Below are 14821 nucleotides of genomic sequence, written 5' to 3'. Positions count from 1 at the left end.
CTGAGATTTCATTATTGAAAATTTTAACTAAACCGCTCAATTCATATTGATTAGTTTTATACAAACTCTTTATGAACTTTTTGAAGCGTCAAAGTGGTAGTTGTGTAGCAAAGATAAAAAAGATCTTAATTTGTGTTCCGAAGATGAACAAAAGTCTTACGGGTTTGGAACGACACGAAGGTGGGTAAATTATGATATAATTTTCATTTTTGGGTGAATATCATTTTAAAAGCCTTGCTTTTTTTCACCGATTGTCATTCAACCTGGAAGTATTTTGATCCTGAGCAAAGCAAAGTCTGTTTGAAATGGACAGTGAACATTTTCCCTTATCTCCATGTACTGTAATACCAGGAAAAAACACAGCAAAACAAAATTCTAAAACATCTATGATTTTGTAAATAAAAGCAGAAAAATGTTTTTGATTAAAGCTGCAGACACTAGCCACAAGTTTATGTATTCAATGAGGATTAAACCTGTTTTACTACTTAATCTTTTCCCACAACCATAAGGGCCCAATAAGCCCCTAAAAATGTTACTTTGAATACAATGTCTGAAGTACAGTTCATTTTACACACTGAATTTGAATTCCTCACATCCCTGGATCCAAAAATCTATTCTAGTCAACTATGAGTGTAGACATTTAGTCTCCAACCTTGCTCTTTTGAGTCGCTTACAGAATTAAGTCAGGAAAAAATGTTTTTGCAGCTGCAGTATCCTGTCAGAAAACCTTAGCCAACATGCCAGGACAAAGATCGCCTTCCCCCGGCGCAAATCAACTCATCCTTGTCCACATTTATTCCACTTCACTCAAACATCTTTCCCAACAGGAAGCCAGGAGCCCCACATAGGCATCTCAGACTGGAAGATGAAGCATCTGTCAACCTCTCACTTCTGAAATCTGATGACACTTGACTGTCATCCAAGGCTCCATATGTTTGTACTCCAAGAGTACTACACTCTTAGAAAAAAAGGTTCAATGGGGTTATAGAATTTTAAATAGGCTACTTCAATGTTTAACAGGTCATTTCAGTTTATTTCTAGAGATCAAGTATGTTTAGGAGCTGTTTAGGCTAATACAGAAATTCCCATGACGGGAACCCCTAAATGGTTATATGAAGCACCATATAGCCTAGAAATAGAACTTGACTAGACATTATTTTAATAGTGTATAATTGTGGTTGCATCATGTACATACCTGGCTAGGCTGCATGGTTTCATGTTAGAGAGGTTCCTCAAAAAATAAATAAATGACATTCTACTGCTTAGTGTAGGCTAACTTGTGCAAAAAATATGCAAGGATAAAACGAAGTGATAAATAATGCAGTAGTCTACCTATCTCTGTTGCTATGCTTTCCTCCTCAGAGCGTCTGTTTGGCGCCAGATAAAAATACGCGCGCAGACTCCTGTCTGTCCCGCTGTGACGGTAACAGAAACCCCTAAAGACCTATAAATATTAACTAATAAATTATTAAAACTGCATCGCAGTTTTTTAGCCTACTTAATAACCGGTACTGTCAACAAGGCTGTAGAATTGCACAGAATGAGATAATCGTTATAATACATTAATGATAAACATAGGCCTATTACAGTTTTCGGATTAATTTTTTTTCTTTCTTTTTTTAAGTGATGTTGTGAACGTTAGAATCAGGTAAAAAAGGTCAGATACGTTTAACGTTGCATCCACGTGCTATTGCAATCATATGGTCCGATAAGTCTTAAAGATCGCATTTACGAGTTGAAAGCACATGAACGACACCAGTGTCGTAAATACGAGTGGGAAGCTCGGGATTTTCTGCCCTGATCTTTACGAGTTGGGGGCGTGTCACTGAGAAACATGCATGGCGGAATACCAGTATATTGATATTGCAATGTTATTTTCAGGCTTTTCTTTTTACAGCGAAGTTAATTGCCTGCACAAAATATGATAGGCCCTATTATTTGTTACAATAAAGTTACAGTACTAGTGGCTTCAAAAATTCAGGTCTCAAAAAGTCTCTCAGGTCCTCTGTTCTAATACCCTACATTTCCCGCTCGGTCAAAACCACGCCCATAGCAGTAAACGCCCATCAACGTACCAATGTGGGGAGGCGTCGCGACACCACAGACCACACGACAGTCGTGTCGGACAAGTGGATCAGCTTACTCTTACGAAAGTGACTTGAACGCACAGTGCCGTCAACACGACTTCCCACCTCGTAAGTCCACCTGGGAAGTTCGTATTTACGAGGTGGGAAGTAGTGTTTACGACGGCAGGTGTATTCAAGTCACTTTCGTCGGAGTAAGATGACTTCATTTTTTTGGGTGAGCTATCTCTTTAAAGACCTAATGATAGCGTACCATTCATTGACTACCATAGCCTATAAACATTCACCGTGCTATCTAAATAGTCAGGTCTGATTAAAGTGCGTGAGGCGATTTCTTTTGAGGCTGGAGGGGGGAAAGGGCTGATCCTGACATTTAATTTACACCAGACACCAGCAGGGTTGATGTTCCGTTCATGTACTCTACCTTTATATGCAGCGCTGCAGTGTGAATTGGGGAACAGCTCCCCCCTCTGGACAATTGCAGCATCGCATAGAAAGTGAATTTAGATCAATCCTTTGACATCTCCAGTAGTAACATCTCTGGAAGGTATTTTTTACAGTCTGTGGTATTTAGTCTGCTTTTATTTCTTTGTGATTTTTTCTCAACACATTGAGTGCATATATAGCAGCTTTATTCAGAATTTGATTGTAAAAGGTGGTGTACATCAAAGCGGAAAGTTTACATTAATTATTTGTTTCTTTCAGGACCGTTTTTAAAGTTACTCCTACGGCTCGAAACAGGTCAAGTACTTTTAAAACTCTGGAAAAATTCATGCATTAAAAATTGAACAATATAATAGACGCGACATAATCATAATGAGTGTGTGCGGCGCTGCTCGGTGCCGGTGGATCCAGACCCGCGGTGCTGTGAGTCTCAGGGTCTTTCAGCAGAACCGAACCTTCTGCACAACTGGTGCTCCTGAGAGTATCAGGGAGAAGCTGCAGGCTTTCCCGGGAGGATCCATCGATCTCCAGAAGCGGCAGGAGTCCGGCATCGCGGTGCTCACTGTCAATAATCCAGCGCGCATGAACGCCTTCTCAGGTAACGTTACTCGTGTGCTGGAAATGGAACTTTTGGAATAAAATAGCAGAACCCCTTGACCTGCTAAGGATTTTCATACATATAATATGTCAAATATTATTTATCAAATAATAGCATTGGTTCCACACTTTATGTTGGCTACTTAACATTTCAATAAAAAAAAATACAAATCAGTTTTTACATTGTACTAATATTTAATAAACACCTGTATGTATAATTACACTGTTGACCCTTCCCTTAACCCAACCATGAAACCTACCCATACAACCTTACCCGTGTCCCACCTCAATCGCAGCACAAGTGATTTGCAATACATCAGCACAAGTAGCCTACATTGCACATAAAATTGTGTATGCACGTTCATAGACACCTAATATAAAGTGTGATGAAACATTTTATACAAATAGTATTTTGTTGACGTTTTGCATAATTTGCATAATTAGTGTTTGATTGGAAATGATGCACAATAAAAATACATTGTCCTTATATTATATTTGCCTTGATTTTCTTCAGGTCACATTTCACATACTTTATCTCAAACTTACAGTTTCCTTGCTAAACATAAAAAAATTATAATAAAAAAACGTACAAATTTTTTTTTAACAGAATAGATTTGAAATTTGCGAAATTTGGTTTATGTCTCATTCTTGTTGTGAAATTGTGAGATGATAATACTTATTAACATTTAGTAATTCATGTTTTTGTTTTCTGAACAGTCATATTTTAAGAATGACTGGCTGGTTCTGAGACAAAAGTTAAAGTCTGCATGAAAGAGAAGTTATAAGAAGTTCTTCCCTATTGTGAAACTTTTAACAAATTAAATCAAATACAGTTTTAGTTAGTTAGTTTAGTAAGATTAAAAAAAATAGATTGATTTTGTCTGTGGGGAAGTGATTGTATGGTTGTGGTTTGCTATTGGTGGATCTCATGTGAGTGACAGGTTGCCTCGCCCTCATCATAAGAGAAGAGATGTCGCTGCAAGAGGGAGGGGAAGTTATTTTGATTTAAAGATTACGAAGCATATGAAAAAAAAATAAATAAAATGTGCACGGATAAATCATTTAGAATAAATACAGCAGTATTCCATAAAAAAATTGGATTTGTCATATCCATTTTTGATTTCATTGTGACTTTAAGAGTTAAACAATAAAATCTTTACATTGTAAATCTGAAATGTAGCCCAAATAAACGATGTTAGCATGTTAAAAAAAAAGCAGGTTTAATGTGACCTTCATATAACAAAAAGGACATTCAAATGAGTTAGCTTGAAGGATTTCATTACGTGTTGTTTTCCCGCAGGCTGCATGATGCTTGAGCTGGAGCAGCGAGTGCATGAACTGGAGAGCTGGACAGAAGGGAAAGCTGTCATTGTGAAGGGAGCTGCTGGAAACTTCTGCTCCGGATCTGATCTCAACGCAGTCCGAGCGATAGCAAACCCACAGGTGAGAAGAGTTTAACAGTTAAAGATCATACTGTCATTATACACTGCCTGGCCAAAAACAAAGTCGCTGTTTGGATTTAAATAGGCGAATATTTAAGAGTCTATGATTGGATCATTATTGCAGTGATTATTATGTTTCTAGCATGTTATATGTTTGGCAGCAGTTCTTCTAACCATAATTGATGCAGTGTGTAGCTTTTCATTTAGGAAGACACATCATGGCCATATTCCAGGATGACAATGTCAAGATTCATCAGGATCAAACTGAAAGAATGGTTGTGAGGAGCATGAAGAATCATTTTCACACATGAATCGTCTCCTCTGAGTCCAGACCTTACATTCACTGAAAGTCTTTGGGATGTGCTGGAGGAGACTTTACAGAGTGCTGGACTCTTCATTGACTCCTCATGCTCCCTAGTACCAACCATTCTTTCACAATCTGAGCCTGATGAATCTTGACTTTGTCATCCTGGAATATGGCCATGATGTGTCTTCCTACATGAATGTTTAAAGGGATAGTTCACCCAAAAATGAAAGTTCGTTTTAGACTTCTAATTCATGACCGGGGTTTTGTTTTGCTCTATCCTCTGCGCTTCCGCGTTCGTCACCGGAACTTACGCTTCGCCTGCGTCCTACGTCATACGCTGGGACACCAGTCTCGTGAACACGCGTATGACAGTTAGCGGATATAAAAATATATCATGCTAGAAACATAATAATCACTGCAAGAATGATCCAATCGTTGACTCTTAAAGGGACATTGTGTAGGATTTTCTCCCATCTAGCGGTGAAATTGTATTTTGCATTCAAACAAATAGTGCTCTCCAGCGCCTCGCTTTTTCAAATGCGTGTTGCATCTACGGTAGTCGTTATGTACCAAAAAGCTATGACAGGATGTCTTATAATAGCACTTCATCGAGTTTTCCTTCGGGTGAACTGGTTTGTTATTTCAAACAAACTGCAACTTGACACAACGAACAAACGAATGTTACAGTTTTGAACAAACAAAACTTACAACCTTGTTTTTCGGGCCTTCTCTACTTTACTCAATAGCTGCTATTCATCAAAGAGCCTGTTTAACTTTTAATTATAAATGTTCTACTGTCTATATAATAAAGTACACAACCAAGCAATGAAAAAAAAGCTTGTAATTAAGACCGTAACATTGACTTACCTGCCGAGAAGAAAGCAGGCAACTTCAGCGTCTCTTTTGAAAGCTTTCTCCTGCATTATCTATCCCGACATTAACCCTTGTTTTTTGTAATCTCCGGTCACGTTTCCTTTTACGGTCTATTTTGGACTTTTTCGACGACGAGGACTCCTTATCCTGTGACTCAGCATATGTATGGACTGTATGTACAGTGCAGCCTTTTAAACTTGCCGGGGCAGTGACAAGCGCCTCTCACTGCTCTGCTCCTCCGCTTCTGCTGGTTTCAGTCACGTGACGCCTGGTTCTGAACGAAAACGCGTTGTGGAAACGCGTTGGCCTAGTACTTTTTGTCCCTCTCTGCTATTATAGTTTTTCAAGATGGCAGAACTACATGGAAGCCTTCGTGGACCTACCCGTCCCATGTATATAAAAATTATAAATTCTTCGTTTACGAGGAGAAGTCAGATAATTAGCAGAGGTATTTGTACACCATTGAGGACATATTTATGAATAAAAATATTGATTTTAGATAATAAAATACCTAAAAAATGACACATTGTCCCTTTAAGCATTTGCCTATTTAAATCCAAATAGCGACTCTGGGAAGATATTGTAACTTTCAGAACTAAAAACGTCCCATATAAAAAAACATTGTCTATCTTTGCTAATATTATAAGTGGACCTCAGTAGCCTGACAAGCCAGACCCAACATCTTGATGTGGAACACACAGGGCAGGGCTCAATCTGAGGGGCGGGATAAACGGTTGTCGTTCAGATTCCCTCTGCACGCAATAGGATAGCGCTACAACCAACCAGAGCGTTTTCCCACCAGTGGAGCTAGTCCATAGATTAAACTTTTGCCGTATCCGGGCGGCAAAACTCTGAACACATCTTCCTTTTTTAAGAATGACTTCAGTGCCGTTCTTTGTCCTTTTCTCAAAGAAAAGCTTAACTCCAAGTCCTCCAGAGATCTTCTTTGTTTTCAAGTAGCAGGGAATTCACACGGAACCGTCGCAACTCTGTCGTCATTATGTTAAGCCCGCCCACCGACTCTATGCACGATGTGATTGGCCTGACTAGAGTTTGGTTTTGGTCCAATGGAGAGTTGCTAGACGACACTGGCTGCAAAATAAAATTTGCTGCCGCTAGTGTGCGTCTAGATTTCGAGGCTGGGACCTCAGGGAAACTTACTAGAGCTTCTGTAGCCTACTGAAACATTTGAAAAACAAAACACCCAGTGTTTTCCAGTTGATGTAATGTTTGCTGTGTTTTTCAGGATGGCATGAGGATGTGTGAGTTCATGCAGAACACTCTAACACGACTCCTCAGGTTAGTGGGTCACGACTGGAAATATAGTTTTTGAACAAAATTTGCAGAAAGTAGAGGATCTTTGCCACACTAGGAAAAGGGTCTCTTGTCCTTCTTTTTGAAACATGCGTGTTTATGCAAGGGACATTTTCTACGTTGTTATAATGTTACCGTGTTATCATCATGAAAATAAATAAAGATGTCATAGCTTTTTGTAGTTTGATTAAAAGGTGGCATGTTAAAAACTGTGGCTGTAATTACTCCCATTACTACGGTGGCCGAGAGAGCTCAACTGAAGAAAACACATGCAAATAGAAAAACACCCGCAAATTAAGAAAACATCTTCATCAGTTTCACAACACATGTGTGCTCCAAATACTCACAACACAACCAAACACAGAAACACGCTGCAAAAGTTCACAACACAACCAAATACAGAAAAATGATATATACAATAAATTATATAAATTATAAATACATTATTTTCAGTGTCACATGATCCTTCAGAAATCATTCTAATATGATGATTTGCTGCTCAAGAAACATTTCTGATTATTACCAATGTTGAAAACAGCTGTGCTGCTTCATAATTTTTGGGAAAACCATGATACACTACCATTCAATAGTTTGGGGTAAGTAAAAAAAAAAAAAAAAAGTAAAAGAAATGAATACTCATTTACTTCAGCAAGGCAGCATTAAATTGATCAAAAGTGACAGTAAAACATTTATAATGTGATAAAAAAACTTCTATTTTAAATAAAAGCTGTTCTTTTGAACTTTCTATTCATAAAAGAATCCTGAAAAAAGTATCACAGTTTCCACAAAAATGTTAAGCAGCTAGAACAAAGTTTACAAACATTGATAATAATAAGAGGCATTAATAATAATTGAGGACCAAATCAGTATATTGGAATATAAATGCAGCTTGCCTGCATCAGCGTTTACCACCAACGTTTTGGCACAATCCCAACAGTGCATAATGGGTTTTCAAATTGGTTTTGCAGTGCATTAGTGGATTGAAAAAGTGCATTCAATAATTTCTATATGGTTTTGGTACTCCGCTTCAAATGGCTGTCCCCTCAAATAGTGCACTAGATAAGGGCATAGTGGGCATTTTTGGACACAGCCTGTTTTGCCTAGGATATGACCATTTCATTTGAAAACTGTGCAGATCCATGTCTTTTATCCAGCATTATTCCGCAGTGTGGTGTGTCCGAGCTAAACTCTGTTGTTTCAGGCAGGCTGCCGCTCATCTCCGTGGCTCTGGTGGAGGGAAGAGCGCTGGGCGGGGGGGCAGAACTCACCACTGCATGTGACTTCAGGTACACACAGTTTTTGACATATTTAATTGTTTATTGACTCATTTATTCAAAGAGACTTGAAGTTTATATAAAAAAAAAAAGATGAGAATAAAAAACTTGGAATAACTAATTGCATAAATGTACACCCCCCTGAATTAATGCTTACTTACAGAGGTGTAAAGTCCAGGTTCAGAAAGTAAAAGTCTTTCAGCCAGAGGATAGAACTAATTAGTGAAATCAGCTGGCTGCTCAGTGTTCAGTGTTTTTTATTTCACTGAAATGAATGCACATACTATATTTTAGTTAGATTATTTATTTAATATTTTGTATTTTTAGGAAACTAAATTATATTTATGCAATAGTTAAATAATCAATTTATTCACTTTTTGAGCACAGACCTGAAAATGAGTCATAAATCCTGAATGTTTTGGAGCACAGATTCAAGTTTGGTCTCTTTTTTAAAGACAACACTTTATTATTATTCTTGAAATGAAAAAAAGTTTAAAAAAGTGAATTTGAAATGAGTTATACAATTTTACGTTTATTGTTATGAATCTCAAAAATACACTGTTCAATGTTTATATAAAATATATTTTCCAAAACATGTTTTACTCGAAATCTTGTTTTCAGCTTTAAATTGGTATGAAAATCAAAGCCTAAATCTAAATAAGTTGTGTTCCAAGTTTAAGGTTGATACCTCAAAATGAGCGTTCAGTGAGATTTTGTTTGTGCGCATTACCAAGTTTCCACTTGGTGAAATTCGATTCCCATTCATTTCCCATGTGCTCATTTTTGACCGCAAACAATACAAGTGTGACTATTTTTTCAGGACCATTTAACTTTTTCGGATCATGTCAATGATTTGTGTGTGTGTTCAAACAGAAAGTGCTAAAACCTTTACCAAGTTTCGTACCATTCAGACGAAGTAAAAAATTCTTGCAATAATGTTCCAGATCTGTTAAATAGCAAGGCCATCTCCTGTGCTCTGCCCATTTCAGGACGCCCCACAGGCTTTCCATAGGATTCAGCTCTGGGCCGATCCAAAACATTCATCTTTCTTTACTAAAGCCGTTCTTTTGTGTTTTAGATCAGTGTCATGCTGAAAGGTGAAAAGTATCTTCTTTGTGTTTTTTTTTATTTCTAGCTTGATTTTTTTGCACCGTAGTGAGAGATTTGTATTCTGAAAGTTACAGTATGTTTTTATTAAGCGATATTTTGTCGGAATAGAACGTCACCATTTTATTTCCATTTCCAGATTGATGACGTCCGATGGTGTAATCCAGTTTGTCCATAAGCATATGGGTTTGGTCCCTGGATGGGGAGGAGCTGCAAGACTAGTTGGTATTGTCGGCAGCCAGAACGCCCTGAAACTGCTGAGCGGGGCTGTAAAGGTGGATCCAGACTGTGGAAGACAGATGGGACTGGTGGATGAGGTGCTCCTCTGCTCTTCTGGAGAGGGAGAAACACTAACACACGCTGAGCAGTGGCTGAGGCCGTTCATCAAGGCTCCGGCTCCAGTGATCCAGGCGCTCAAGAAGGTGGTTGTCTCAGGAAGAGAGCTTCCCCTGGAACAAGCCCTTAAGACTGAGAGGAATGTGTTTGGGACAGTATGGGGCGGTCCCGCCAATCTCAAGGCTCTGGCTTTAAAACCGAAACATAAGTGATTGTAATCGTAACATTGAAATTGTTGCACAATAGCTTGAAGCACTTTTCAGATCACATCATAAAATAGAACCGAAAAGTTTCTGGATTGTTTTGCAGAGTTCCTCAACTTGCACATGCACACATTAGTAAATAAATATCATCTTCCATCATCTTGTTTTGAAGTTTAAGGTTTTGTGATTTTTGGGAAGTATTGGAAGTATTTATACACATTCAAAAACTGTGCGGAATCTGTGAGTTTTGTTCGACTTGTTACGTTTTCACTCACATTGGTCAGATATGTTAAATCACGCTTCTTCAACTTGCGGAATATTTTTCGTATACGTCCCTCTCTTAACTTTGGAGATGCTGAAACTGTTATCCACGCATTTATAACCTCCAGATTGGACTACTGTAACTCCTTATATAGTGGCTTACCCACCAAATACATCGCCTTTAAATGGTGCAAAACTCTGCTGCTCGAGCCCTTAGATATAATAAAAAATCTGCACATAACTCCCATCCTTTACCAACTTCACTGGCTTCCTGTGGTCAATTGCATCGTTTAAACTTTTAGTCTTAGTTTATAAAGACTGTTCCCGCACCCCAATACCTTGCTGAGTTAGTGCAACCATATGTTCCTGCCCGGACCCTTAGATCTAGCAATGACAATTTGCTTGTCGTACCCAAGTATAAACACTCTACTGTGGGTGGTAGGGCTTTTAGTGTTATCGAAATTCATGCTTTCTCTGATTCTATAACTTATCATGTTAATTATTTGTGGTTATTTGTTGTCTCCATCTGCTTTTCTGCTTGATTGATTGTTATAATAAGCAGATTGCTTGTCTCTTTGTCTGTCAACTCAACTGTTTGTATTATTTTGGGAAGCGGCCGTGGGTTCTTGAAAGGCGCTATAAGAAAATAAACATCTATCTATCTATCTATCTATCTATCTGTCTGTCTGTCTGTCTATCTATCTGTCTGTCTATCTATCTATCCTATTGCTATCCATCTAGCTATCTATCTATCTAGCTATCTATCTATCTATCTATCTATCTATCTATCTATCTATCTATCTATCTATCTATCTATCTATCTATCCTATTGCCTATCTATCTATCTATCTATCTATCTATCTATCTATCTATCTATCTATCTATCTATCTATCTATCTATCCTATTGCTATCCATCTAGCTATCTATCTATCTATCTATCTATCTATCTATCTATCTGTCTTATTGCTATCTATCTATATATCTATCTATCCTATTGCTATCTATCTATCTATATCTATCCTATTGCTATCCATCAGATCTATCTATCCTATTGCTATCTATCTATCTATCTATCTATCTATCTATCTATCTATCTATCTATCTATCTATCTATCTATCTATCTATCTATCTATCTATCTATCTATCTATCCTATTGCTATCCATCCATCCATATATGGTGGCCTAGTCATGTCTGAGTACACGAAAATGAACAGATGCACGTTGTAAAAACATAAAGCATATTGCACTACTGATAAATTACTCAGACACCTAATTTACTGATATTAAACCTATACCTATTTAATGCTTGAATCACATTATTTGGTTAACTTAAACTTACCTCAGAGTTCACACACCTGCATGTCTCTTTAATTTAACCATTTGTCGTGTTAAGCCTCAGTCAGATCTGGACACTGTACAGTCCTTCAGTGTGTGTGAAGTAGATGATCTCCATAAGATACTGACCGCTATCGTTCTTTATGGCAGCGCTTTTGGCGCAATGGGTCGCTGTTTTACACGGGTTAATCATTGATCGCTGACGGTACAGCGCGTGCTGTGTGTGTGTGTGTGTGTGTGTGAGTGTGTGTGGACACTGCAGTTTCTGCATCTCAGCTCTTCTGCCTGCGCCAGTCTGACCGCACCGCGAGGCTTTATTATTCCCACGCGTGGATTTCAGAGCGAATTCAGCGTGAAGTGAGGCGTGTGTCCCGTGAATGCTTCTCTGACAGGACCGAGAGCTGCCAGCCGCACACACGGTAAATTACCAGAGACATGTCTTTATTAACATTCCGTTAATGCCATATTTTGAGGGAGAGTGCGTGCACTGCAGGTTTGAAGATGTTCTTAATGGACAGATGTTCTGTCTGGTCTGTTTTGCAGTGTTTTATTCAGTTGATGGATAGTGTCTTCAACGCTACTGTACGCCCCTGTAATCAGAGATATTCGAAAAGTTATTAACTGCTCGAATTATAACTTGCTTAATTGTAACCGTTCAGTCTTGTGCATGTAAAGTTATCAAGTAAAGGCATGACGATACGAGTGTTTAATTTTAAATATAAGTGTCTGTGTTGCTATCCATTGTGCGGATGATTTCACTTCTCACCAGTCAGAGGCATAATTTGTATTCTCAAATGTTTTTATTGTAATTTATTATTGCTGTATTATGATGTGATACACCCATGTTGCCTTCATGCATCAGCACATCTGCATCATGTCATTTGAATCTTAACACTTTTCACACTCTCATTTGCTTGTGTTTGTAGGCTAAACTAACAGTGTCCATCACTGTACTTGCACCACAGGACAAATGTACAGTATTTTTGTACCGTCATGAAAATATAAAAGTCATCATCATTCATTCAGGGGTGGAAATAATGATAGTGGAAATGGCAATGTAAACATTTTCAGAATTCTTTGCTAAGGCTAACTTCATAGCTTGCATTTTCTGTATACTAACAGAATTAAACAATATTGAAATATCACAATTTTGAATAATTTGACTAAATTAGGCTACAGCTCGATTACAGAACTGTTGTGTCTTTGTTAAACAAGTACACTAACAAGATAAAATGTTATTCGAAAATTAGGATGGAATTTCGTAGTTTAATAAGTAACAGCTTTTTCTATTTTTTTTTTGTGTACTATCAATCATACAGATTTGCTTTGCATTGCATTGCAATACAATATAAATTATTTGAAAACTGAAGAAAAGTATCTGAATACATCAACCACTGAAAATTATATTATGCCTAATGCAATTGTATATGAGTGTAGTAGTAGAAATGCTCCTTAAATCCATAAAGTTTGAGCCTGAATCCATTTCCTGTTGACAAAGAAGTGGATCAGTACTTCTGTCACTCTCTATCTAGTGTACAGTACATCATGCATCACTGTGCTACTGTATCTGCTGAGTACAGATGATGGAACTGTCATAACAGAGATTATAGCCTAAGACATTTGATGACTCAGTCAACATCCATCCAATGGGTAACTAGTAGGAAAAGTGTTCATGCTCTATATCAGATATCTGTGCATCGCTATGCATCGGCTATGTAGGGCCTACCTTATCTATAATTAGTAAGAACTATCTTTACACCATAGCTATCGTTTTCACGTTGACTGTGGTCTAGTAAGTAAATACTTGAAGTGTTAAGCGCTAGTGTTGGGGAAAGTTACTTTTAAAAGTAATGCATTACAATATAGTGTTACTTGGATACCCTTTAAGGAAAGTAATGTATACTTTTTCTCACCTGGGCTGGGCTGGGCTTGGCAAATGTAGAGGCCCAAAAGTGAAATGAATAAGCCTCAGACTGAAGGAAATGTAAATTCTCATCTGTACAGTAGAGGGCGCCGCTCTAACAAACCTTTCAGCTTCTGCCAGTCTGGATTGTAAAAGAATAGGACGTAGGAGAAGAAAGATCAACACTCTTATTTAAACAATAAAAAAAAATTAAACTCAAATGTGATGCTAACTAAAGTCATTTTTGCTTATTAGTATGGTTGAATTGGATCATTGAAGGTTTGCAGCAAATATATTGGTTAATAAAGTGACATTAAATGCATAAATTATATTTGTATAATTTACATTTAATTATTGCAGGTTTGCGTAATATTCTGAGTTTGCATTTCATTGTTTTTATTCTTCTTGAGAAATCTGTTCTGAATCTTTTTTTGATCAAGCGATCCGTCTCTTTTTTAATCCGTCTCTTTTTTAATCCGTCTCTTTTGTCCACTTTCAACCACTTCTGTCCTGACTTCTTCAAGGGGAGGGTCTATGGTAAATGTCTTTTTTCAGACTTTTATATCTAATGGACAAAATAAGCTCACGTAATTTATAAATGAATGCTCCCTGGGGACGACAGAAAAAAAAGACGAAAAAACACTTCAAAAAATGTTTTAGACCCCGGTTACACCTGTATTTAGTGCCGTCCACTTGTGATCCGATCGACCAAAACGCATCTTAATACCAAGTGTAAACAGGGCCTTAGGGTAGGTTTACACAGCAAGTATGTACTAAAAACTGAAACGTTTTTCATTAGAATTTTTCGCGTACAGGCAACAACATTGTCAAAACGATCCCGCATACACTGTGAAAACGACTAAAAATGCTGTGTTATGCTGCCAGGCCAGTAGATGGCGACGTCACCGTTTTCACAAATTTGCGTGAATGAATGGCCAAAATGCATAAAAAGTTTTACATTTTTAGTTGAAAACGTTGTCATGTAAACAGCCCCTTAGTCTAGAACTACAATAACCATCATGTTTACACAGCGCACACAAGGCCCTGTCCCAAATGGCACACTTCATATGCACTTACGGGCTTGTGGACTTACAATGGCTGCTGCGAGCGCGTGTCCGTTAAGTCCATGAGACCGTAGGGTGTCCCATTTGTCATTTTAGGTTTCAGAAGGGTGCTCGCGAGCTCCCCCTTCGCGGTCGATATGCATCCTCTATGCGCACTGTTAGAAACCCAACAGTCAAAGCGCCGTTACGTCATTAAAGTGTGGACTCGAAGGAAGATTGCGAGTGCTTAGGGTGCCATTTGGGACAAGACCATAACACTTTGCACTTACTCATGA

At 38.0% G+C, this 14821-nt stretch overlaps 1 protein-coding gene and 1 long non-coding RNA gene across 2 annotated transcripts; one reads left to right on the top strand and one right to left on the bottom strand.

Annotated features, from left to right (window-relative positions):
- The first annotated feature begins 2691 nt into the window (after nucleotides 1-2691).
- On the top strand, nucleotides 2692-10145 carry echdc1 (enoyl CoA hydratase domain containing 1). Its single transcript, XM_082150471.1, has 5 exons — nucleotides 2692-3126; nucleotides 4426-4568; nucleotides 6994-7046; nucleotides 8267-8347; nucleotides 9582-10145. Exons 1-5 carry the CDS (start codon nucleotides 2901-2903, stop codon nucleotides 9988-9990), a joined length of 912 nt encoding a protein of 303 aa, XP_082006597.1. The 5' UTR covers nucleotides 2692-2900; the 3' UTR covers nucleotides 9991-10145.
- LOC309484263 lies at nucleotides 9829-11996 on the bottom strand. Its single transcript, XR_014200797.1, has 2 exons — nucleotides 11584-11996; nucleotides 9829-9967 (listed from the first exon to the last, which is right to left on the bottom strand). It is a non-coding gene; the product is annotated as an uncharacterized lncRNA (long non-coding RNA).
- Between the last annotated feature and the right edge of the window lie 2825 nt (nucleotides 11997-14821).

Source organism: Leuciscus leuciscus (genome assembly GCF_965113295.1).
Source record: "Leuciscus leuciscus genome assembly, chromosome: 20".
NCBI lineage: Eukaryota > Metazoa > Chordata > Actinopteri > Cypriniformes > Leuciscidae > Leuciscus > Leuciscus leuciscus.
This window is presented reverse-complemented; position numbering and strand designations above follow the sequence as displayed.